The following is a 26366-nucleotide window of genomic DNA, read 5'->3' as shown; positions in this document are numbered from 1 at the left end:
TTACCCTGTCCATCATTCCCTCCTTTCCCCTTTAAATAAGCAAAACCTGTCATTGGACCACACTGTCCCCTCTAGTGATCATCCTGTCTCTCTTCTTTTCACTGTCAAAGATAGATCTATATTTAGTACACACACACACACACACACACACACACAATCTGGCTTCCAACCTCAACTTCCTATTGAAATTGCTCTCCTTAAGTTAACCACCCCTAAGTCCAGAGGCTTTTCCTTGGTTATCTCTGGTGTTTTTGCAGTTTGGGACATTGTTGACAAACTCATCTCCTGAATCGTTTCTTCTCCTTTTTTCTCTCTATGTTCTTTGACCATCTCCCTCACTCTTATGGGTTCAATTATTGTTGCTTTGTAAATGATTTCATATCTATATATCTAGTATTTATCTACCAACTACCTACTGGATAATTCTACCTTGGTGTATCAGGATCTCTAACTTCACATGTTCAAGACTGAACTCATCTTCCCCACTAAACCTTCCCCTTCTTCCAACTTTGCTCTTTCTTTGGAGGCTACCATCATCTTTTCAGTCACCCAGGTTCCTAACCTCAATCTTCTGCCTTCCTCACTCCCTCTATCTAAAGAGTTCCTAAATTCTGTTGCATTCCCAAAACTTCTTGCACTCCTCTCTAGGAAGCTACCTCTCTAGTTCTTGTCCTTACTACTTCTTGACTATTCTTTATTATTCTTTATAATAAATAAAAGCCTCTGAATTTGTTTTCTGCTTCTATTCTCTCCCCTTTCCAGTCCATCATCCCATATAACCACCCAAATAATCTTCCTAAAAAGTCACCCCCCTCCTTAAAAATCCCTCAAACTCCTCAACTTGGTAGGCCACAAATCTATATTTCCGGCCTATTTGATCTGGTGTATACATTTCCATATTGTTTATTGTTGTAAGAGAATAATCATATAAAATGAAAACCCAAATAAAGTGAAAAATTGTATGCTTTGTTCTGCATTCTGACTCTTAACAGTTCTTTCTCTGGAGATGGATAGCATTTTTTTTTTGTCACAAATCCTTCAGAATTTTCCTGGATCATTGTATTGCTAGGTTGCTACGTCTTTCACGGTTGATCATCCACAAGATTGCTATTACTGTGTAAAATGTTCTGGTTCTGTTTATTTCCTTCTCCAACAGTTCATGTAAGTCTTTCCAACTCTTTCTAAAATCATCCTGTTCATCATTTCTTACAAAATGTTTTTAATCTAATATAGCCAAAATTATTCACTTTACATTTTGTAATGTTCCCTGTCTCTTGCTTGATCACAAATTTTTTCTTTCCTTATGTATCTGGCAGGTAAACTATTCTATGTTTCCCTGATTTACTTAATGACATCATTCTTTGTCTAAATCATACCCATTTTGACCTTATCTTGGTATAGGGTAGTGTGGGCAAAGATTTTCAAGTTCGAGTTCCCAGCCTGCAATTTCAAGCTGCCTGTGAGCCCCCCCCACCCACCCATTGCATTACCCAAAGAGCAAAGGGAGGAAGTACTCTCTTTGGGCTGCTGGATAGAGGGGGCGGGGCATGTAAAAATTGTCTTCAGATACTGGGAAGAGTGGAAGGAGCAGCTTCCCAGTGCTGGCTCTGCACAAGTGTCAATACTTCACCAAGGGTGTGAGATATTGGTATATACCTATTTTTTTCTATACTGTTTTCCAGTTTTCACAGTAGTTTTTGTCAGTGAGTTCTTATCCCAAAAGGTGATATCTTTGAGTTTATCAAACACTAGATTGCTAAAGTCATTTATTCCTAATCTATTCCATTCATCCACCATTCAATTTCTTAGCCAAAACCAGATTGTTTTGATGATTACTGTTTTATAGTACAGTTTGAGATCTAGTACTGCTAGGTCACCTTCCTTCACATTTTTTCCCTTTAATTCCCTTGATTTTTTTTTTTATCTTTTGTTCTTCCAGATAAATTTTTTCTAGTTCTACAAAATAATTCTTGGTAGTTTTATTAGTATGGCACTGAATAAGTAAATTAATTTAGGTAGAAGTATCATTTTCATTATATTAGTTCAGCCTACCCAGGAGCAATTAATGTTTTTATAATTGTTTAGATATGACTTTATTTATGTGAAAAGTATGTTATAATTGTGTTCATATAATTCCTGTGTTTGTCTTGGCAAGTAGATTCCCAACTATTTTATATTGTCTAGAATTATTTTAAATAGAATTTCCCTTTCTATCTATTGCTTCTGGACTTTTTTGGAAATATATAGAAATGCTGATGATTTATGTGGGTTTATTTTGTATCCTGAAACCTTGCTAATTAATAATTATTTCAACTAGTTTTTTTAGTTTAATTTCTAGTATTCTCTAAGTATAATATATCATCTGGAACAAGTGGTAGTTTAGTTTCCTCACTGCCTACTTTAACTCTTTCCATTTCTTTTCTCCCCCTCTTATTGCTCAAGCTAGCCATTTCTAGTACAATATCAAATAATAGTAGTGATAATGGGCATCCTCACTTCATCCATGATCTTATTGGGAAGATTTCTAATGCAATCCTATGCTTTCTAGTGTTTTCAATAGGAATTGGTGTTGTCCTTTGTCAAAGGCTTTTTCTGCATCGATTGAGATAATCATGTGATTTCTGTTAGTTGATTATTGATATGGTCAATTATGCCAATAGTTTTCCTAATACTAAACTAGTACTACATTCCTTGCATAAATCCTTCCTGGTCATAGTGAATGATCATTGTGATATAGTGCTGTAGCCTCTTTGACAGTATTTTATTTAAGATTTTTGCATTGACATTCTCTATATATTCTATATATACATTCTATTCTATACTCTAAATTGATCAATAATTTCCTTCCTCTGTTTTTGATCTTCCTGGGTTAGGTATCACACCATATTTTTGGCATAAAAAAGAATTTGGAGGACCCCTTTTTTGCCAAATAGTTTATATGATATTAGGGTGAATTGTTCTTTAAATATTTGGTAGAATTCACTTATGAATCCATCTGGCCCTGGTGATTTTTCTTAGGGAGTTCTTTGGTGGTTTGTTCAGTTTCTTTCTGAGATGAGATTATTTAAGTATTCTATTTCCTCTCTTGTTAATCTGAGCAATTTACATTTTTGTAAATATTTTTTTCCATTTTGCCTGAATTGTCAGATTTATTGTCAGATAATTGGGCAAAATAGCTTTTAATGATTGCTTTAATTTCCTCTTCATTTAGTGGTAAATTTACTATTTTCATTTTTGATCCTGGTACTTTGATTTTCTTCTTTCCTTTCTTAAATCAAATTTACCAATACTATGCCTATTTTACTTGTCCCCCCCCATAAAACCAACTCCTAGTGTTGTTCATTAGTTCAATAATTCTTTTACTTTCAATTTTATTAATTTTCCTTTGATTTTTAGGATTTCCAATTTAGTCTTTAATTGAGGATTTTAAATTTTTTTTATTTTTCTAGTTTTTTTAGTTGCATGCCTAATTCATAGATCTTCTTTTTCTCTATTTTATTGATGAAAGCATTTAGAGATATAAGTTCTCCCCTAAGTACTTCTTTAGGTATATTTCATAAATTTTGATATGTTGTCTCCTCATTGTTATTCTCTTTAATGAAGTTACAGTTTCTATGATCTGTTCTTTGACCTACCCTTTTTAAAGAATTATATTATTTAGTTTCCAATTAATTTTAAATTTGTCTTTCCATGGACACTTATTGATTATTATTTTTATTGTTTATGATCAGAAAAAAATGCATATTTTCTGCTTTTCTGCATTTGGTTGTTAAGTTTGTATGCCCCATTTTATGGTCATTTTTATGTAGGTACTATATACTACTGAAAAGAAGGTATATTCCTTTTTGTACCCATTAAATTTTCTCCAGAGATAACTAAATATAACTTTTCTAAAATTTCATTCACTTGCTTTATTTATTTCTTGTTTATTTTTTGCTTAGATTTATCTAGTTCTGAGAAGAGATGGTTGAGGTCTCCCACTATAGCATAGTTTACTGTCTATTTCCTACTGGAAATTTTTTAAGTACTCCTTTAAAAATCTGGAGGCTATACTATTTGGGGCATATATGTTTAGTATGAGATATTACTTCATTGTCTTTAGGACCTTTTATCAGGATGTAATTTCCTTATCTCTTAATTATATGCATTTTTTCTTTAGCTTTGTCTGAGATCATGATTACTACTCTTGCTTTTATTCACTTCAGCTGAAGCACAATATATTTTGCTCCATTCCTTTACCTTTACTCTGTATGCTTCTCCCTGCCTCAAACATATTTCTGGTAAATAATGTATTGTAGGATTCTGTTTTTTAATCCATTCTATTATTTGCTTCCATTTTATGGGTGAGTTCATCCCATTCACATTCACAGCTATGATTTCTATCTGTGTATCCCACTCCATCTTATTTTCCTCTTTTGATTCTGCTCTTTCTCTCTTCCTTCACCTTGTTCTTCCTCACAAGTGTTTTGTTTTTAATCACCCTCCCACTTCCTCCTCCCTTCTACTATTCCCCTCCCCACCTCATCTTATTTCCCTTCTACTTCTCCATAGGGTAAGATAGGATTCTATACCCAAATGAGTATGATTATTGTTCCCTCTCTGAGCTAATTTTAATGAGAGTATAAGGGTTAAGCATTGCCCATCATCACCCTCATCCTTCCCTCTACTGTAATAGTTGTGTGTGTGTGTGTGTGTGTGTGTGTGTGTGTGTGTGTGTGCGCGCGCACCTCTTTAGGTGATTTAATTTATTCCATTTTTCCTCTCTCTTACTTCTTCTCTCAGTACAATCCTTTTTTTCACTTCTTCATTTTTTATATCATGTCATCCTAAACAGCTTACTCTACTGCACCCCCTGTTTATATAAACTCCTTCTAACTGCTCTGCTAATGATAAAAATTTTTAAGAGTTACAAATATTATCTTTCCATGTAGAAATCTAAACAGTTCAACCTTATTGAATCCCTTAAATTTTCTTTCTTGTCCACCTTTTTAAGCTTCTCTTAAGTCTTTTATTTGGACATAGAATTTTCTGTTTAGGCCTGGCCTTTTTTTAATCAGGAATGCTTGGAAATCTTCTATTTTATTAAATGTCCATACTTTCCCTGCAGATCTTATTACTTTGTCTTCTGGAATATCACATTCTAAGCCTTCCAGTTCTTTAATGTAGAAACTGCTAAATTCTGTGTAATCCTGATTGTGGCTCCATGATATCTCAATTGTTCCTTTCTGACTGTAATTTCTCCTTGGCCTGGGAGCTCTTGAATTTGGCTATTATATTCCTGAGAGTTGTCATTTTGGGATTTATTGCAGGAAATGATTGGTGAATTCTTTCAATTTCTATTTTACTCTTTCAATTGAGAATATCAGAGCAATTTGATAATTTCTTGTAATGTGAGGTCTAGGATTTTTTTTTAATCTCATGACTTTCAGGTAGTCTAATAATTTTTAGATTGGCTCTTCTGGATCTGTTGTTTTTTTCAGTAAGATATTTTATATTTTCTTCTATTTTTCATTCTTTTGATTTTGTTTTATTGTTTCTTGATGTCTCATGTAGTCATTAGCTTATGTTTATCCAATTCTAAGTTTTAAGAAATTATTTTCTTCTGTGAACTTTTGACCTTTCTTTTCCATTTGTTCAATTCTGTTTTTTAAGCTGTTATTTTCTTCTTGCATTACTTTATTTGTCTTCCCCATTTTTCCTCTGCCTCTCTTATTTGATTTTTAATTCCTTTCTGAGCTCTTCTAGAGCTGAGACCAAATCCCATTTTTCTTTAAAGTTTTGTGTTTAGCTGCTTTGATCTCACTTCCCTCTTCTGAGTCTGTGCCTTGCTCTTCTTTATTTTAATAATAATTTTCTATGGTTATTTATTTATTTTTTCTTATTCATTCATTTTCCCTGTCATTTTTTAATTTTATTTTTATCTTAAAGGTTTGATCTCTTATAAGGGAGATGGGGAACTCTCTTAAACTTCAGTTTTTCTTTGCTGCTACCCTCAGCTTTCATTCTGTGTTTCTACAAGTTTCAGTCCTTCCAAGGTGGTATGATGGCCTATGAGATGGGAGCTCTGAAAGCCACCTCCCCCTGCTGATTTGGTCTCCTCTAGGGTCTGATGATGGCTTGTACTATAGATTTAAGGCCTCACCTCAAGCCAGGGCCAGGGCTCTGAGCCTCACTCTGGACTTACATTGGCCAGGTTCACTGCAGATTGCCTTACTCTGTGGCTTGGGGACTCAGTGCAGCCCTGGGCAGGACTCTGGGGCTTCCCTTAGGCTAATCCAGCCACATGTCCCATGGACTACCTTGTGCTGTAGTTCTGTTTTTTACTACAGGCTTGAGCAGAAGCTCAGGCCCACACCAGCCTGCCAAACTAAATATTGCCTTGCCCTGGGGCTTGGGACCTCAGTTTAGGCTTGGGCTCTAAGTCTCCCCTTACACTAACACCAACCAAGCACACCAAGGACTGCCTTGCGCTGGAATTTGGATCTTCACTGTAGGTTTGGGTAGGGGCTTGGAGCCTCACTCTGGGCTTACACCAGCTAGGTGTACTGTGGTGGGTATGTGATGGAGCTTGGGGTCTCACCTCAGGCTTGTGCTGGGATTTGGAACTTGGAACTTAAAGGGATGGCCATGGGATCCTCTGCTATTGGCTTAGGCAGGGTCTCAGAGTCTTGAAGTTGACTTAGGCCTAGGTTTGGAACCTGGAACAGTGGGCAAGGGATGGTCTTGTGCTGGCACTCCTTGGTGCAGCTTTGCTGCTGGTTGTGATCCCTTCTCACCTCTATGAAGTGATCCTCTCTGCCTATCTTCCAGTTTGTTTTCTGCAGGAAAGTTGCTTCGCTCCATCCCCTTGTTGGTTCTGTCACTCTAGTATTCTTTTTGAGGCGTTATTTTAAGGCTGGTTTGAGAGGATCCTAAGAGTGGTTCCAGCTTTCTTTACTTCTACTCCACTAACAATTATTTTCATTGTAGTTTTTCTACAAATAATTATCACTAGGTCTATAATATGTGATAAGCAAATATCATTTTAAATTTCTTAAAATGTTCCATGTTCTAGTCAAATTGGATTGCAAGTTTCTCAGAACCCAACCACCTGATTTCATTCCTGCATTCCCTTCTCATGTCTACTTCTTGGAATCTTTCCCTTTCTTCAGGGCTCAGCTCAGGATGCCATTGTTAGCATTCCCTTCCTCCTTAAGGGGAGAGATCTGTTACTGGATCTTGCCAGGAGAATTAAGGACAGGATTCTGGTACTGTTTGGCCAGTACTGGCCAAACCACTTTGCACATAGTAGGTGTTTAGTAAATACACACTGAATTGAATTCATTCTTTTCCCTCTATTTCCTTGATTATAGAACATTTGCATCTCTTTATGGAAAACAAGTCCCCTAAGCATCTCCCCAAGGTGACACTTTGGTAGCCAGACTTAAATTACAGGATGAAGGGCGAAGGGCATGACTAAAAGGACAATGTGACTGTTCCCCCCCCCTCCCTTTTTTAAAGTAGACCTCATAAATCCAAATGATTTCTGACCCATTCAGAGAAGTCCCCTAGGGAGGTCATGAACTTATTTCAGTGAGGCTGCCATTACTGGAATTCTTCTTTGGGATCTGCCTTTAGAGCCAGTTTGGAAATAGCTCAAGACAACAGGATAGTGAATGAGGTGATAGATTTAGAAGCCTGAATTCAAATCTTGCCTCTTATACTTCCTAGTTATGTAATCTTGGGCAACTCACTTATTCTGTCAGTTTCTTTATCTGCAAAATAAGAAATTGGACCCATTGGCCTCCAAGGTCAATCCAGCTCTAAATCTATGATCCTCTGCAAATATGATTCTATACAAATCAATCTCCTTTGTAATCAGACATTATTTTTTTTAACTCCAAAATTCTTTTAATAAATTCCTGTCCTTCCACCTACTCTACTCTCTCCTCCTACAGGCCCCATTTTTAAATTTCTTTTGGAGTTACCACTTATTTGTTTCTTAAAAGCATAGATATTTATTTTTTAATAAATAACATAACATAATATATAACAATATACATATGAATTTTAGATGTAATGAATTGTTATAAATATACTTATTCAAGAGAAACTAATTCTCACATTAACTATGTCCAAAAATCTGTCTCCTTTTTTCCCCCTCCCCCATTTTCCCAAAGCAATTTCACGTGAAGGGAATAAATTACAGGGACATTTTGTCACTGTCATGAGATGGAGAAGTTTATTATGTAGATTTCCTCCCAGCTGTAGCTGGGTCCCTCCCTCTCCTTTCCCTCCCTTCTAAGGAAGGAGGAGTATGTTGGGGAATACCTCTGAGGGTCCTGGCCCTCTGACTTCATGGAGAAGAGAAGACACACACAAACATATCCCTCATGTGCTTTTCCTATTCCCAAAGAACATGTTGTTGGCCAGGAGTGTGACCTTCCAAGGAGTAGGACCTCTTCTGAGATATCATCATCTCTGTCCCTCCCACCATCCTGACCAAGCTCTCATGGAATGGAATTGTACCCCTACCCAAGCTTTTCTCAACTTGTCTAACTCGTTAGAATTTTGTTCTTAGAGGGGATGTCAGTTGAAGTAATGTATTCCATAGCTTGATATGAGCTATCCTGGTAGAGTATTGGTCTTAAAATCAAGGAGATCTGGATTCAAACCTTGTTTGATTTTCTGTGTGACCCTAGGCAAGCCACTTATCCTCTCTGAGACTTTGAGCCTCAGTTTCCTCATCATTAAATTAAAGATAACTCACATTTGTATGATGCTTTAAAGTTTACAGAACACTAAAAATACATTATTTCATTTGAGTTTCATGGCAGCTCTGTGGAGTGAAGTGGAATGATTTGCCTAGAGCCAGTGAATAAATATTTGTGGTAAGATTTGAATCCAGGACTTCCTCATTGCAAGTCCAGTGCAGCTATCTCACTAGGTTATTCTAAAGCCCAGATGAGACAGAATTGATGCCTTAAGCTGATATATTTTCTATGTACTAGTATTCTTAGGTTAGCATAGTGGACGGGGAGCTAGCCTCAGAGTCAGGAAGACCTGAATTCAAGTCTCACTACTGGCTATGTGACCCTGGATTAATCTCTTAACTTCTTTGTGCTCTTGGGCTCTCTAGATTTGAAGTTGCAGAGAATGTTCTGACCTTCACTCAAGAAGATGAGGGAGTTTTCCTACCTGAAGTTCCCTTAATAAATGAAATCACAGACTCAGACTCAGTCCCTATCCCCATTTTTCATAACTTCGAACTTATTAACCAGATTTGGCCCTGAATTGCTTGGAATTATTCCAGAGATTAAGTCTGTCCTCATAGGATGAAGATTAGTCACTGCTGAGGAGATTCCCAAGAATACGTAACTGGGTATAGAAGTCATTCTCCATGAGGAGCAATCACAACATCGTTAGGATGGACATAAGTTGTCCAGAGCATCATGGAATCTCTGCCTAGGAAGGACCCTCAGAGCTCAAGCCCACCTTCCCAACCTAGGAATTCTGTTGAAAACATTCCAAACAAATGGCCCACAAATAAGTGAATTAAGATGATGACTTTGGAGGGGACATCTGCCATTTGGATGTGTGAGTTACTGTATTTGTTCAAACCAACCAACCAACCAGTCTCCTCCTCTATGGTCACATTTCCCCCATTCACATGGATGTCATTGAGCCAACTGCCAGATGGCAAAGAAAGTTGGGTTTTATGTATCCCTCCCTCCCACAAAGAGCCCTGTCTCAAAGGGTCTGTCTTGTATTAGAGGTACAAGCAATCAAAGGTGTAAATGAAATGACCGGGCTGGAAGACCAGGCTGGATAAGGTGCCCCCAAAACATGTTGGTTGAGTGTGTGTTTCCTGTTTGCTTGCTTTTCTGCTTTAGGATCTCCATGGGTCAGGGAGCAGCAACCTCTTCAACCCCGAAGCACCAAAAACCTCTAAGGCTCTTCTCTTCAATCCCCATTTTTTCTCCCTTCTCCAATTCATTTTCCTCCCTACTTCTATCCTGTGACCCACTTACCTTACTGGCTTTAGTTGTATTCTCCCCTTACAGCTGGATGGTCTCCACCAAGTAAACCAGATAAAATTCAACGATGTTTGAAGTTTTTGTTAGAGATCAAGAATTCCAGGAAACCCAGAGTTCCTGGATGCGATGTATAAATGAAAGAGGAAATAAATACTCCATCTTCTGGGAAAGTCTCAATTATCCAGAGCAGAACCTATAATGAGATCATGGGGAGAACTGATCATTTGGATTAAACATGACCCTTTCCACATGGGATCAGGAGCCAGCAAGGACATGTCGGGAAGGGTCTTTTCTTCTCTGTTGTTGGCTCCTCTTTGGCATCTACTCAGATGTAATTTGAATTAGCTCTGTTGAGTTCTTCCTACGTAGTATTTTAATTAAAGTTAGACCTGGAGATAATACCCGCTTCATTTATTCATGAAATATTCATCAAATGCTTCTTATGTGGAGGGTCCTGTATTAGGTATGTTGGGGGACACAGAGATATGACATTGGCCCTGAACTTGGGGAACTTGTAGTCCTATAAGAGTGAAAAACCAAACACACGAATCACAGTTTTTAAAAAGGTGTGAAAACATAATAAAGGAGTATTTTAAATGCCACAAGAGATCAGAGGCGGGGGGAGTTAACATTTAACTGCAAGGAGGAGGGAAATTTTCCGAGGTGAATTTGAACAAGTCTTGAGAAATGGGTAGGAATTAGGTAGTTGAATGGGGGGTAGAGAGGGAATGAGTCAGAAAAGGCATGGAATTGGGAAAAGCAGTACATTTGTGGAATAGTGTAGTAATCCAATTTGACTGGATTAAGGGTGTGTAAAGGGGAAACAAGAGATATAAGGCTAGAGAGGTACCATAGAGAATACTGTGGAGGGCCTTCATGCCAAATTAAGTAGTCAAGAATTTTTTTCATCAGCAGTGTGAAACCATGATGTTAATTGCTGATTATAGTTTTTGTCTTTTGTCTTCATTCAGATGGATCTCTTGGGTAACCTCTAGAAACTAGAATTCTTGGTATTTTTCTCAACAGGGATTAGATGCTTCTGGGTGTGGTAGTGGAAGAAAATCTTCCTGTGCCTAATAAATATGGGGTTGAAAAGGCAGGGAATAGTTTTATCTATTTGGACCAGATAGCTGATTTGGTATATTTCCCAGTGAAGAGATTTCCTGCAAGAATCCTAGGTAGTATCGCTACATGAGTTAAGAAAGCAAAGGATAGGACCAGGAAGGTGTTTTTTTTTTTAACCCTTACCTTCTGTCTTTGAATTAATACAATATATTGGTTCCAAGGCAAAAGAGTGGTAGGGGCTAGGCAATGATTGCTAAGTGATTTGCCCAGGATCATACAGGTAGGAAGTGTCTGAGGCCAGATTTAAACCCAGGACCTCCGGTCTCCCTGCCTTGTTATCTATCCTCTGAGCTATCCAGCTGCCTCCAGAACAAGGTTTTAAAAATTGAAAAGGAGGACAGGTAATATGATGGAGTGGAATGAATACTAACTCTGACCCAAATTCTTCTGATAATAGCAACTAGCATTTTATGATTTGCAAAGTGCTTAACTTCTCTTATTTGTTCCTTACAACAATCCTATGAGGTAGGTGCTGTTTTAACGCTCATTTTACAGATGAGGTGACTGAGTCACAGTAAGGGTTGGAAGCCGAATTTGAACTCAGACCATCTGACTCCCAAGTCCAATACTCCAGTGTGATGCCTAGCTGCCTACTTACTATGCGATCTTGGACAAGTCATTCTGTCTTCCCCGATTCTCTAAATTGGGGGAATTTGGACTTTATGGCCCCCAAGGTCCCTTCTAGCTTTAAATCTGTAATCCTGAAATAATGTAACCCAGCCATATTGCAGGTCATGAAAGATGTCACGAACTAGGACCAAGAGTAAAAAACGAGGGTGAAGAAGACAAGTGTTTGCTGCCACTTCCAAAGGAGGCAACGTGGGTCCCCTGGGGGCAATTCAATTTACTGACAATCCCCATCCAGTACTATCCTTGAGAACTAAATCTGACCCATCACTATGGAGACCTGGGCTTTGGACTCTGGCCCCAGCTCCAGTTATTGCAAAATGCACTGGCTTTTCCAACAGGAATGAATACAGGAGCTGATTTCCTATGCTTTGACTGCTATTAAAGTGAGCAAGTGTTCCTGGCCAGCCTGGCCTGCCCACCTCTAGTCTGATCTGCTGGCTACCAACCATGATTTATGAGTCTGTCCGCTGCCTTACATGAAAATGGATGGGAACCTTGCCATGACCCTGAGATTCTCTGCTTACTCAGAACGCCTGAATATCTTAATATTCTGGAATAGTCCCTGGTAAAAGTCATGAGTGGGCAGAGTTGGGTGAGCCCTGAAGGCTCTAGCTTCTAGTCTAGCTTCCACTGACCTGTGATGGGGAACCCACCACCATTAGAGGCAGTCCCTTTTTTGTATAATCCGAATGACTGGGAAGTTCTTCCTTCTCTGTCTTCCCTCCAGCTACTGAGGCTGGCTCTCTCTCCACCATCACACTGCCTCTACATGAGGTCAAATATTGGATCAACTGACCATGACCTCGAGACAGAACTTTCAATTTACCCATATTTAGAAGAGAGATATACCTGATATCAGGAACCTAGCCATTCCCCACAGCATTGTTAGTGGGAAGAGACCTCAAAGACCTTTTGGTCTAAACTTCTCATTTTTACAGAGGAGGAAACAGGGCAAGAAGGGTTTAAATCTTGTTACTCCGGATGATCTTGGGTTTTGGATCCTCATTGGTTCTGGGTCCTGGAGGAAGAGGACAGGCAGTTCTGGTGGTTCTTTAATGATTTAAGGATTCTAGTCCATATTCTAGTCATTTCAAAAAAATAAATTTTATTCATGCATATTTTGTATTACCTACCATTTCCTACTGTGCCCCTTCTCCTACCTCTTCCAGAGAACCATCCTTTAAAATAAAGATTAAGAGAAAGAAAAAAAGTTCAGCAAAACTAACCAAAAAGTTAGTCGCTTCATCCTATTCTTATAGACAGAACATCCTTGTTTCTTCAACCCATCCTTTGACATGATTTTGAGTCTCTCCTCTGCCCTCCTCATATTCCCGTGGATTGCCACTGGATTTCTTAAAGGCATAGGATTATAGGGTCCAAGCTTTAGAGCTGGCAAGGACCTTAGAGGCCAGTGAGTCCAATCACCTCATTGAGTAGGGAAACTGAGACACAGAGAGGTTAGGGTCACACAGCTCAGGTTTTAGGGAGGATTTGAACCCAAGTGTTCCTAGCAATGCGGCACCTAGTACTGGATATAAAGCTCTAGATGTATCCTTGCTTGGAACTCTCAGTGAATGGAGAGTATGAGGGATAGAGAGAGCTGGAGGGTCCATTTGAGCCACAGGATTGACTAACAATAAACGGACACTGGATAGCTTGGGATCAGTGCTTTAGAGACTGACATCCCCACCTTACCCCCCAAAACGTTCAGAGGTTAGTGACTATAAAATGAGATATTTATAAAGCATTTTTCAAACCTTAAAAGAGCTACATAAATGTTAGCTATGACCACCATCATCAATACCACCACTACCACCACCACCATCATCATCACAAGAATCTTAAGACTTTAAGGCTAGGCATGACCCTGGAAGGGATTTTAGAGGCCCTCTATCCAAGTTCTTTTATTTTACAGAAGAAGAAATTGAGGGAACACAGTATGGTATGGTGATAGAAAGAAAACTGGCTCTGGCGTCAAAGGATCTGCTTCTAAATCCCACTTAACCAGTTTGAGTCGAGTTGCCTTGGCTATGAAATTATGACTGGCCTCTTCAGTTCCTTCCAGCACGAAAGCCATGATTCTTTGGCCAAAAAGGAGAAGTAGATTCCCTAAAATCACTCCCAGTGAGTTCGTGGAAGAACTGGGACTAGGAGCACAGCTACAGAATAGCCAACCGGGCTTTGAGATGCAGGACATCAAGCCGAAATAAGCAGCATGATGAGGGGGGGTGTGCTGGTAAGTAATGAGCTATTTGGGGACAGAGGAGGATGTACCCATGATCTTCCTACTTTGAAATATACTCTCCAGGCTGGATCTCCAGAAAACATTTCCCCCATTTCTGGAGAAGATACACCTCTCTGGCAGCTGATTAGGATACAGAACTGGGAGACTTGGCTCTTCTGGGTGATATTGGACAAGTCATTTGACAGACCTACCAAAGACTCAGTTTCCTTTTCTGTCTGATACAGAGTACTATATTCTGTATATACCTCAAAGCATTTATAGATAAATGCAGGTCATAAACATAGAGGCACATTGAAAAAAGGCTTTACAAAGCACTAAACAAATGCAAGCTAGTATTATTTATGGAGGAACTCAGAGGGGAGGCCTTGTCCCTTCACTCAGAGGGGCATTTTGCCAGATGGATCTTGATTGGATTAATGACCAAACAGATCTGAGTGATTTCCTCTATTTGTGCCATTGCAAGCCCCTCATCCATTGCCACCACATAAACAAACCATCCATTTCATTTGTGCTGCATTAAACATTCTTCCAAGGTCCTTTCACATTTCTCATCTCATTCGATTGTCACCATCACCCTTCAAGGGCTGGGATTATGACCATTTAATAGAACTGAAGTCCAGAGAGAGCAAGTAGTTGCAAGTCACATCACTGGACAACTCAGGGGAGCAGCAGCCCCCAGAGATACTCTGCCTCCCCTTTCTCCTAAGAATCAAGCCTTCACCTCTCCACCCATAGGAACAAAGATTTAGATCTAGAAGGGAACTTCTAGTGGCGACCTAGTCCAGTGGTGTCAAACTCAAATAGAAAGGGATTCTTGGTGGTGGTGGGTTTGCCTAGCGACTTAGAAAATCAAATTAGCACTATCTACGGGGTATTACATGTTTGAGTGTTTTGTTAAATATTTTCCAATTACATTTTTTTTTAAAACCCTTACCTTCTGTCTTAGAATCAATACTAGTATTGGTTATAAGGCAGAAGATCAGTAATGGCTGATCAATGGAGGTTAAATGACTTATTCTGGATCACACAGCCAGAAAGTATCTAAGGCCATATTTGAACCCAGGACCTCTTGTCTCTAAGCCTGGTTCTCTATCCACAGAGCTATATCACATCTATATCACAGAGATGAGGAGACTAGGACATATAAAGGTGAAGTGGCTCAATTACGGTTATAGTTAGTAGAAGATTTAGAATTTAAACCTGGATCCACCTTGCAATGTTGGCAAAATCCTATGTCCAACCCTTCAGAACCCCCTCCCCCTTAATGTTGCTATTCAGGGATAGGGTAGCCTACCTTGGTCACAGAGATAGGTGTGGTGAGATGAAGACACTTCTTCCACTCAGCTGTCAAATGGATTTTATTCAATCACAAGACTGACCCTACCACCCCTTCCTTCACCCCCCCCACCCATTATATGCTCCACCAGCTCTCTAAAATCTTTAGGATGAAACAAAAATGCTTTGTTTGATATTTAAAGTCCCTCATTCCTGCCGCCTTCTGATCTTCCCAGTTTTCTCACACTTATTTCCATTCACATATTTTATTGTCCAGCTCCAATAGCCTGTTGGCTGTTCCTTGAATACTATAACTCTCTCCAGCCACCATGCCTTTGAACTAGCTGTTCTCCATGTCTGGAATGTTCTTCCTCCTTCCCACTACCTTTCTTCAAGACTCAGCTCAAATCCCATCTTCTGCAGGATCCTTTCTTGGTCCCTTCCCTAGTACCTTCTTTCCTTTGGGATGACTTTCCATATACATGAGTTTAAACACATTATATACATGTGTTAGAATACATTATATACATCCAGGTATATACTATACACATAGATGTATTGTTACATAGAAGCCCATGTCATGTATACATTATGTACACATCATACACATGACACCTGTGAGTAGAGGCTCTAGCCATCACACATATTTATGATGTGTATACATTATATAACCATCTATTATGTGTCGTAAACACATTATATGCCTATATGTTATGTATCTCACATCTCTATACATTCTATCCTATGTACACATTCTGTACCACATATGTAGCTTTTTTATACATTAAGTTGAGTGTCATATCTACACATTACACATATCTATATTCTATGTACTTTGTAGGGGTTATATATACACACTATATTTATAGATGTAGCCATAATTTAGACATTATATACATATAGGTATATACATATGGGTATATATATGTGTGTGCATGCATGTATGTGTATATAGGGGAGAGAGAGAGAGAGAATATATATAAATATATATGGCATATGGCGGTATGGCGGCTAGGTAGCCCAGTAGAGTGTCAATCAGGAAGATTCATCTTTCTGAGTTCAAATCTGACTTCAGATACATACTAGCTGTGTGACCCTGGGCAAGTCACTTAATCCCATTTGCCTCAGTTTCTTCATCTATAAAATGAGCTGGATAAGGAAATGGCAAACCACTCCAGTGTCTCTACCAAGAAAACCCCAAATGGGGGTCATGAAGAGTTGGATATGACTGAAAACACGTGAAAAAAAGTATGTATGTGTTATATATAACATGTTTTTTGTTTGTGGATTATTTATTTACTGTGCTCAGTTAAACTAGCAAATGGGTGAGACTGGCAAGACCACACATTAACACTTCCTTTTAATTTATTTGGTCTGAGTACTAAATAATACATGCCCTTTAGAGCTCTGTTTTGTAAACTTCAATTTCCTCTAAGGCTGTTATGCTTCTTTTCCATCTATGTTGTCTCTTTTCCCACACACCTATCTTGAATGTATGTAGTTATTTATGTGTTTCTTCCCATTATAATGTGAGCTCCTTGGGAGAAGGGACTGTTTTCCTCTCACGTATTACCCCAGTGCTTAATACAATGCCTGGCATACGATAAGAGCTTAATAAACATTTGTTGACTCACTGAAAAAATGCCACAAAGACAAATGGTAAAGAAATAAATTTACTTTTGTTTAAAAAAGAGTGACTCCAGCACCACAGGGCATCTTCTTCAAGCCAAACATCCTGCCCCAGGACCGCCCTCTCCGATCCCATCACCTACAGCCCGGCCAGCCAAAAGAAGGCCGGAACATCTTCGGGAAGTCCTAGCAGTGAGAACTAGTTGCGGGGCAGAGTTGTGGGGACGGGACTGGGGGTGGGAGTGAAGACAAAGCTCTTTGTGGTCATGGCAGATCACAAGATTTCCAGCTAGAAGAGCCCTCAGAGGCCATCTAGGCCAAGTCCCTCATCCTACAGGGGAGGAAGCAGCCTGGAGAAGGGAAACGGATGCCCAAGACTACAGGGAGTAACTAGTGGAGCTGGGATTTGAAGTCAGCTCTTTGGGCTCTGAATCCAATGCTTTTTTTGGTTCTTCTATACTGTTTCCAGGACTGAATTCTGGTTTAAGGAATGCCAGATGATGCTTGGCCAATGGGGATCTCTTAAAAGAGCTTAACCTGAGAGTTTCCATTCATTGTCTTCTTAGTTTCTGAGTTGACCAAAGCTTCCTGCTGACCCCAGGAGCTCTGTCTGTGCATCCTCACCCCTGGGGGGTGCCTCCTCAGCAAACCCCACCAAGGAACCCCTCACCCCCATGATGGAGGGCTCCAGGATTCGGGTGGGCAGCAAGGCCACTGAGTGTCTAAGGGACAAGTGGTCCCGAGTGCTTAATTTGGAAGGAGGGATGCAGGTAGGTAGGTAAGCTCTGCCCCAGTGATCTCCCCCCTTCTCATCCCAATAGGAACTCCGTGTCTGGGTCTCCCTTCCTCGGTGGGGAAGACAATCCATGGCATGGACACAGAATGGAGTGGAAGAGAGCAGCAGGGAAGAGAAAACCATGGCCAGGAGATCCACGAGGGACAAGTAAGAGGCAGAGGTCGGAGCTCCCACCGAACCCCAGAAACCTCCCTGGCTGTTACCGGAGCCGCAAATAGGAGGGGATAGAATAGTTGAACAGCAGATAGTCCATCTTATATAAATTAAAGAGTCTTCTTTGGTAGAAGGGGCTGATGCCCTCGAAGAAGTGGGCCGCCTCACTGCCCGTGGTGTGTGTGATCTTGGAGGAGGTCGGGAAGTGGACGCCCGCTTGGTCAGCCCCGACGAGGCTCAGCACGTAGGCAGCATCCTCTTCCAGGGTCTCGTATTTGCCCACCACGTCGTAGTGGACCAGGCAGGGGTGGCAGAGGGAATGCGCCCGCTCCCAGTGCTCGTTGAATGGCTCTTCCTTCCGAGTGTGGGGATCTATCAGGTAATAGAGGAATTCTTCAAAGCGGACATCGTCGCCCCGCGCCAGGGCCTCCGGGCTGGGATGCTTCCGGTGGCGCTGGATGATTTTGGTGCCGTATCGCCTGTGGAAGGCTGTGTTATAGCTGCGGGTAAACTTATTGCGATAGGCCGAGACCAAGCGCTCAAAGGGTTCTCGAACAAAGAGGAACTTGAGGTAGGCCCGGAGCCGCCGGTTGATTTCGGCTGGGCTATAGTCTGCCAGTGTCTTCAGATTGGCCGGCACGTGGGCCTCGTGGGCCGGGATGTCCAGGGGGTCCCGGTACTTGCCACCTCCCGTGAGCACCATCATCACTCGCTTCCAGTTGGTACAGGCCACTTTGGGCACGTAGCAGTACAGCAGGCCGTGCTCATCGTCCACGACCAAATGGCGTAAGTCCTCGGGGCTCAGCAGGCGACGCTTACGGGTATAGCGGTCGCACACCTGATTTAGAAGCTCCCTCCGTTTTTGGTGGGCCAGATGGAGAGGGGAGTGCTGGAGCTAGGAGAGGGAGGAGAGGCTGTTAGAACTGGCCATGACTCAGACCTACTCTCATCTTTTAAGAGGTCATCAACTCCTTGTTAACATTTGCCTTGCTATCTCTGATGCTTAATACAGTGCCTAGAACATAGTAAAGCTTAAAAAATAATCAGGGAGTCCTTGAAAATCACCTGTTAAGGTGGGATTTATACCAGGAATGCAGGGACGGTTCAATATCAGGAAAACCATCCACATAATTGACCATATTAACAAGCAAACCAACAAAAATCACATGATTATCTCAATAGATGCAGAAAAAGCCTTTGATAAAAAACAACACCCGTTACTATTGAAAACACTAGAAAGTATAGGAATAGAAGAGCCTTCCCTAAAAATAATAAACAGTATATATCTAAAACCATCAGCCAACATCATCTGCAATGGGGATAAACTAGACGCATTCCCAATAAGATCAGGAGTGAAACAAGGATGCCCATTATCACCTCTATTATTTGACATTGTACTAGAAACACTAGCAGTAGCAATTAGAGAAGAAAAAGAAATTGAAGGTATTAAAATATGCAATGAGGAGACCAAGCTATCACTCTTTGTGGATGATATAATGATTTACTTAAAGAATCCTAGAGAATCAACCAAAAAGCTAGTGGAAATAATCAACAACTTTAGCAAAGTTGCAGGATACAAAATAAACCCACAGAAGTCATCAGCATTTTTATATATTTCCAACACAGCTCAGCAGCAAGAATTAGAAAGAGAAATTCCATTTAAAATAATGCTAGACAATACAAAATTCTTAGGAATCTATCTTCCAAGACAAATGCTGGAACTATGTAACAACTACAAAACACTTTCCTCACAATTAAAATTAGATCTAAATAATTGGAAAAAACATTAATTGCTCATGGGTAGGATGAGCTAACATAATAAAAATGACCATCCTACCCAAACTAATTTATTTATTTAGTGCCATACCCATTGAACTACCAAGAAACTTTTTATTGAATTAGAAAAAAACCATAACAAAGTTCATTTGGAAGAACAAAAGAGGATATCTAGGGAAATAATGGGGGGGAAAGGGTGAAGGAAGGAGGCCTTGCAGTCCCAGATCTCAAACTATACCCTAAAGCAGTGGTCATCAAAACAATATGGTACTGGCTAACAGACAGAAAGGAGGATCAGTAAGTGACCTCAGCAAGACAGTCTATGATAAGCCCAAAGATCCCAGCTTTTGGGACCAAAATTCACTATTTGATAAAAACTGCTGGGAAAATGGAAGACAGTATGGAGGAGATTAGGTTTGGATCAACATCTCACCCTACACCAAGATAAACTCAGAATGGGTGAATGACATGAATATAAAGAAGGAAACTATAAGTAAATTAGGTGAACACAGAATAGTATACTTGTCAGATCTTTGGAAAAGGAAAGATTTTAAGATCAAGCAAGAGTTAGAAAAAATTACAAAATGAAAATCACCTGTCAAGCCTTCCTCAAGGCAACACATTAAATTGGTAAATGATTTGGGACTAGAACTCAAGTCTCTTGCATTCCAACTCTGTGCTTTAAACACTCCCCTATTTTGTCTCTTGGTATGGGTCAAAATCCTATTTCAAAGGCTAATCTAACTCAGTGGGATTAGGTACACCTCAAAGGAGGGAATCGGGGACTCAAAGGATCAAAGTTGGCCCGTGGGGGAAAAATAGTAAAATCTTGTTCCCTCCTACCTCTTGCTGCCCAGAGTCTTTCTGGTTATGTGATCCCCCTGGGAGGACTCCCTTTCTATGAGAATACATCTGAAAACTTCAGAAAAAATGAAGGTCTAGCTCCTGCATATCAGATTAGTCAAATTCACTGAAAGAAGAAAATGATGAATGGTGGAAGGATTGTGAGAAGGTATTGTGTAATTGGAAATCTGTTACCCTAAAAACTATATTTCCCAGGAGCCCACTGACTTCCTGTCTTTAAGTGCTTCCTGTAGACAGGAGAATATATTGGGTGGGGTTCCTTGTCTTGGCTTTTTGCTTCCCGTTGTGATTTGGTGGAGTGGGCTTTTTGAACAGGTAGATTAGTCATGGGCATGCAGTTTTATTTTGTTACCTTTTTATTCCTTTAATTCTAATGATCATTAATAAATCTCTTAAATATAGTATTTTAAATTATTGTAGATTAACTAAATTTTTACAGTATGCATACTAGTGCATTGTTGGTGGAGCTGTGGATTGATTCAATTGTGCTGGGAAAGAGTTATGTTATACTCAAAGAATTATTAAACTGTCTTTCCTAACTTCTTTCTTCCAGTGTCTTCCATCTCTTAATTATTTTCTATTTTTCCAATACATAGCTTGTTTGCATGTTTGCTTGTTGTCTCCCCATCCAGATGGTGAGCTCCTTGAGGGGAGAGACTATCTTTTTTTTTTTTTAAACCTTACCTTCCATCTTAGAATTAATACTAAGTATTGGTTCCAAGGCAGAAGAGGGATAAGGGCTAGGCAATGGAGGTTAAGTGCCTTGCCTAGGATCACACAGCTAGGAAGTGTGTGAGGCCAGATTTGAACCCAGGACCTTCTGACTCTAGACTTGGCTCTTTATCCACTGTGGCACTTAGTTGCCCCTCACTGATGATCATTTGCAACTTTTCACAAATCCAGTGTTTAGCAGAGTACCTGGCATATAATAGGTACTTAAATGTTTATTGGATGACTGATTTATAGCACAAGGAAGTCAAAGACAGAGAGAAAGATCCCATAAATACAAAGCTATAGCCGCAGTTTTGTGGCAAAAGTCCAGACATAAGATGAGTATCCATCAGCTGGGGAATGGTTGGACACGTTTTGGCATATAGATGAAGTGAATAAGAAGCGATGATTATGAGGAACTCAGAGAAATTTGGGAAGATTTGCATGAATTGATGAAGCCAACAGAGCCAGTAGAACCATCTCTACATTATGATCACAGAAATGTCAAGGAAAACACCACAACGAGATCAGAGCTCACGGAAGTGAGTAGAATTGGGAGAGTGGTTCATAAAATAATAACAACAACCTTGAAAGACCCAAGAATTCTCATCAATGCAATAACAAGCCATGATTCCAGAGAATAAAAGATAAAGCATTCTAGAGAACAATGAACTTGAAATTAAGGACAAGACATACATTTTGGGACCCAACCAATGTGGGAATGGATCGCTGCAAAGGTCAGTCTTGACTCTGAATGACCAATGGTGAGCCGTGCTATCCCCCTTCTGACAGAGCTATGGACATAGGCTACAGAAGGAAGAAGAAGCAGCATGTTAGGTGTGGCCAATGGATTGGTTTGCTTTTGCTTGGCTATATTCCCTTGTTACATGGGAGGGCTTCATTAGGGCAGTATAAATATTGGAAAGTTACAATTATATAAGAAAGTATCAATAAAAAGTTTCATTAAATTAAAAAACTTAATTATTAAGTATTTTTATTAATTATAAATCAATACATTTTAACTTTTATACTTAATCATTATACTTTTTAAAATTTAATTATTTTATCTTCCTCTTCCCTCTCAATATCCCCCCAAATTGAACAAAACACCCCAAATGAATAAAATTTTATAACAAATATTCATCATCAAGTAAAGCCAATTCCCACATTAGTCATGTCTCAAAACATGTCTCCTTTTGCAGTTTAAGTTCATTGTTCTCTAGTACACTGGATCCTACTCTCTGGAGTCACAGTTTGCCGTCTCATGGATCAGAATTCTCGAGTCTTTCAAGGTGGTTGTTCTTCGTAATGTTGTTATTATTGCATAAACTGTTCTAGTTCTGCTCCCTTCAGAGAGCTCTTCCGCGTGTCCTCTGCCTCAGTTCCCTTCATCATTTCTCATGGTGCATTAATATTCCATTCCATTCGGATGCTCGGACTGGTTCAGCCATTCCCCTACAGATGGGCAAAATACTTGCTCTAAGAAAACGCTCACAGCCTAATAAAGTTTTTTCTGAATTTCCCATTTGATCAGATTTGCCCAGACCTGTGTCTGAAACTACAAACTCTAGCTCAGCGGGGTCCCATTAATGAGGTTCCACTGCTGATGTTAAGGGGCCCCTCCTGGCTGGAGAAAAGAGGCAGCTGCCTCAGCCTTGGGCGCAGGAGACACATTCCAGGACTAGTTTCTTCTTGCCCAGGAGGTGGGGAAAACAAGTCACAGTGTCCATGGCGGAGGGTCCTCAGCTTTAAAAGAGAAAAGCTGGCCGGCAGGGCACTGCCCACCTCCTCCATGGCTTCCTGCCTGGCTCCCTGCCCACTTGAGCCTGACCTCACCTCGCCACGTGGGCCAGGAGCTGTCTGAGGAATGCCGACTTGGCAGGCTCAGACCTCGGAGCCCGACTGTCCCAGGCTAAGAACTCCTCTCTCCCTCCCTGGATTCGTGCATCTCTGGATTGACTCGGAGGCCAGCTTCAAGCTGCAATGGGAACTCTTAAGCTCAAAGTTTCCTGAATCTCATGCAGAAAGATTCTTAACCACAGCAATTGCCTGAGTCTGGTTTTCTGAGTTAGTCTTAAAAACAAAACAAAATAAAAGATATATGTAATAAAAACATACAAAATATTTTATGTAATAAATATATAATATATAAATATATAAAATATAAATATATAAATCATATTTTATGGTTTTGTTTTACATATTTATGATATATTACAGATAAATTATATAATATATATAAATGTATAAATCATATTTTATTTTATGTATTTATCATATACATATTATATATTATATTATAGATAAATTATATATTATATAATATATTCTATGTTATATAAATATAAATTATATGAAAATATGTTATATATTATATATAAATATATATAATTAGATAAATTAAATATATAATTTATTATATATAAAATATTATATATTATATTATTGTATATATTATATATAATATAAAATATTATATATATGTATTTTATTATATATATCATATATAATATAAATATAGTGGTTTGGTATGTGCCTATGGGAAGGATGCAGGCACCCACTCTTAGTGGTCAGAGAGCACTGTCCCTTCCTCTAGCCCTGCCAATCAACCAAAAACCAAATAAGCATTGGTTATGTGCTTACTATGTGCCAGGCATAGTAGCAGGCCCTGGAGATTTAAAGACAGAAAACAGACTGCTCTGGGGCAGCTAGATGGCACAGTAGATACATTATCAAGCCTCAAGTCTAGGGGACTTGGGTTCATATCCAGCCTCAGACATTTCCTAGTTATGTGATCTTGGGCAAGTCACTTAACCTCAATTACCTTAGAATTGATAGTAAGATAGAAGATAAGGGTTTGAAAAAGAAAAGAAACTGCTCTCAGGAACCTAAATTCTATTGGGAGATAAAATCTATGCACATAAATAAACAGATGAATATTAGATAGAGAGAAAGAATGGTGGGAGGACATACTAACAACTGGCGGAGAAGTAAAGGCTTCAGGTAGACAATGGCAGCACTTTGAAGGCTGTGACATGTTCTAAGAGGTAGAGAGAAGAAGGGAGTGGATTCTAGGTCCTCCCTGTCCCCCTCTAGACAATGTAGGCAAAGGCACAGAGATGGGACATTGAGGGTTGTGAGAGCCTGACAAGAAGGAGGTTGTTTGGGCTGAACCAAAGAGTGATGTCAGGGAAGCACAGTACAAACTCATTAGGAAGACATGGAAGAATCAAAGGAGGATGACCAGGATTCTTGAGGAATGGCATTGTATGAAGGTCAACTGGGAAAAGTGATGGTTGTTTAGCCTAGAGAAGACTCAGAAGTCAGTGAATGACTGTTGTCCCCTCATTTGGCAGAGGCAGGAAGGGATGGACAGACTCAGCTCTTCACAGAACTTTATCTCAGGCACCCCTCCCCAACTCCATCCCCCACCAGGAGCCTGGGAAAAAGGGCAATTTGCAGGGAGGAGGACCCAAGTTTTCCATGTATGGATAACCTTAGCTCAAAGTCTATCTCTTTGTCTCTCTCTCACCCTCTCTCCCTCTCTTCTCCTCTCTCTCTCTCTCTCTCTCTCTCTCTCTCTCTCTCTCTCTCTCTCTCTCTCTCTCTCTCTCTCTCTCTCTCTCTCTCTTCCCTCTCCTCTTTCACTCCCTCTGTCTCTCTCTCTCTCTCCTCTCCTCTTTCTGTTTCTTTGTCTGTCACTCTGTCTGTCTCTCTGTCTCTGTCTGTCTCTGTCTCTCTCCTCTCTCCCTCCCTCCCCCCCCCCAAGTTTTCCCAAGTTATAAGATCAAATTTATCTCCTCCCTCCCTTCTCTTCTCCCTCCTGGTGCTGGCAAGCAATTTGATCTGGGTTAAACATGTATTACCACACAAACATATTTCCATATTGTTCATTTTTATGAGTAATCTTATAAAACCCCAACCCCAAAACAAACCCAAATAAACAATCAAAAAATCGCCTGCTTTCATCTGCATATTGAATCCAGCAGTTCTTTCTCTGGAGGAGCAGGGCATTCTTTGTCCTAAGTCTCTCAGAACTGTTCTGGATCCTTGTATCCTCCTTAGTACTTAAGTTTCCCACAGTGGATCGGTCCACAATACTGTTGTTACTGTGTACAATGTCTTCCTGGTTCTGCTTATTTACTCTGCATCAATCCAGGAAGGGCTTTCCAGCTCCTTCCGAAATCATCCGGGGAGACAGTCTTTCTAAACAAAGGTGGAGGTCTTGGTGTAGCTTCAGGATGCCATGGATTGAGCAACAATTAATGAGGATTAAACACTGGGCTAGTCCAAAAACAAGTCTTCTACAGTCCTTGCCTCCACTTCCTTCTTCACTCAACTACTCTGAGAAGTTTGGCTCCTTGATTTCATTAACTATGAAAATATCCTCTCCAAAAGTCCCGGCTATGTCTTAATTGTCAACATTGATGGTTTTTCTCATTCCTCCTCATCCTACCTTCTCCAGTTGGATGCCCTCCTTTCAGAGTTTTTGTGATTCTGCTCTTTCTTGGTTCTCCTCCTACCTGTTGGGCTGTTTTTTCTCCATCTCCTTTGTTGGCCCGTCCTCCACTTTATGGATGTGTCCCAAACCTCTGTCTTCTCTTTTTCCAGTCTCTCTTGGTGTCCTCATCAACATCCATGAGTTTAATGATCATCTCTATACAAATAACTCACAAATCTACATTTCTAGCCCTGGGATTCCTCTTCAACTTCATTCTCATATCACAGCCTACCTGGTGGATTTTTGAAACAGGGTGCCCCAGGGCCAACTTAACCTCGATGTGTTCAAAACAGAATGAATTAGTGATTTTTAACTTTTCTTCTTCTTCAACTGTCAAGTGTCACAGAGATGTTTGGTTCCTTTATTACTTCTGAGCAATGTTGATGAGAAAAACTTAAAGATATTACAATGATAAGGTAAAAGGATGGGAAACCATGATGAGAGATTAATATAATAGCATCATGGGGGAAAAAAGCAGGATTAATTATCATTCTCTTCAAATCTACTGCACTCCCAAATCTCTCTATTTCTGCTATAGGTTCTTAGGATTAAAGTGGGGGGAGGGGAGAGAGGGAGGGAAGAGAGAGACATAGACAGAGAGAATGGGAAAGAGAGGAAGAGAAGGATAGGGGAGGGAGAGGGGAG

General features: G+C 40.0%; 2 protein-coding genes across 6 annotated transcripts in view; one reads left to right on the top strand and one right to left on the bottom strand.

Annotated features, from left to right (window-relative positions):
* Positions 1 to 10415, top strand: part of C7H3orf22 (chromosome 7 C3orf22 homolog) — a 67935-nt gene extending 57520 nt beyond the window's left edge. For 2 of the 5 annotated variants that reach the window (XM_016424522.2, XM_016424520.2), the window contains one exon: positions 10044 to 10415. In XM_016424522.2, the coding sequence (XP_016280008.1) occupies positions 10044 to 10065 (22 nt within the window). In that variant the 3' untranslated portion in view covers positions 10066 to 10415. The other 3 variants (XM_016424519.2, XM_016424517.2, XM_016424518.2) reach the window with 3 other exon arrangements.
* Positions 10416 to 16951: 6536 nt separating this feature from the next.
* CHST13 (carbohydrate sulfotransferase 13) overlaps positions 16952 to 26366 on the bottom strand; it is a 67425-nt gene continuing 58010 nt past the window's right edge. The window contains exon 3 of the mRNA XM_007500298.2: positions 16952 to 18764. Coding sequence (XP_007500360.2) covers positions 17916 to 18764 — 849 coding nt within the window. The 3' untranslated portion in view covers positions 16952 to 17915. The remainder of the gene's footprint in view (positions 18765 to 26366) is intronic.

Source organism: Monodelphis domestica, chromosome 7, assembly GCF_027887165.1.
Source record: "Monodelphis domestica isolate mMonDom1 chromosome 7, mMonDom1.pri, whole genome shotgun sequence".
Taxonomy (NCBI): domain Eukaryota; kingdom Metazoa; phylum Chordata; class Mammalia; order Didelphimorphia; family Didelphidae; genus Monodelphis; species Monodelphis domestica.
The sequence above is the reverse complement of the archived record's forward strand: the minus strand, read 5'-3'. Positions and strand labels throughout refer to the sequence as shown.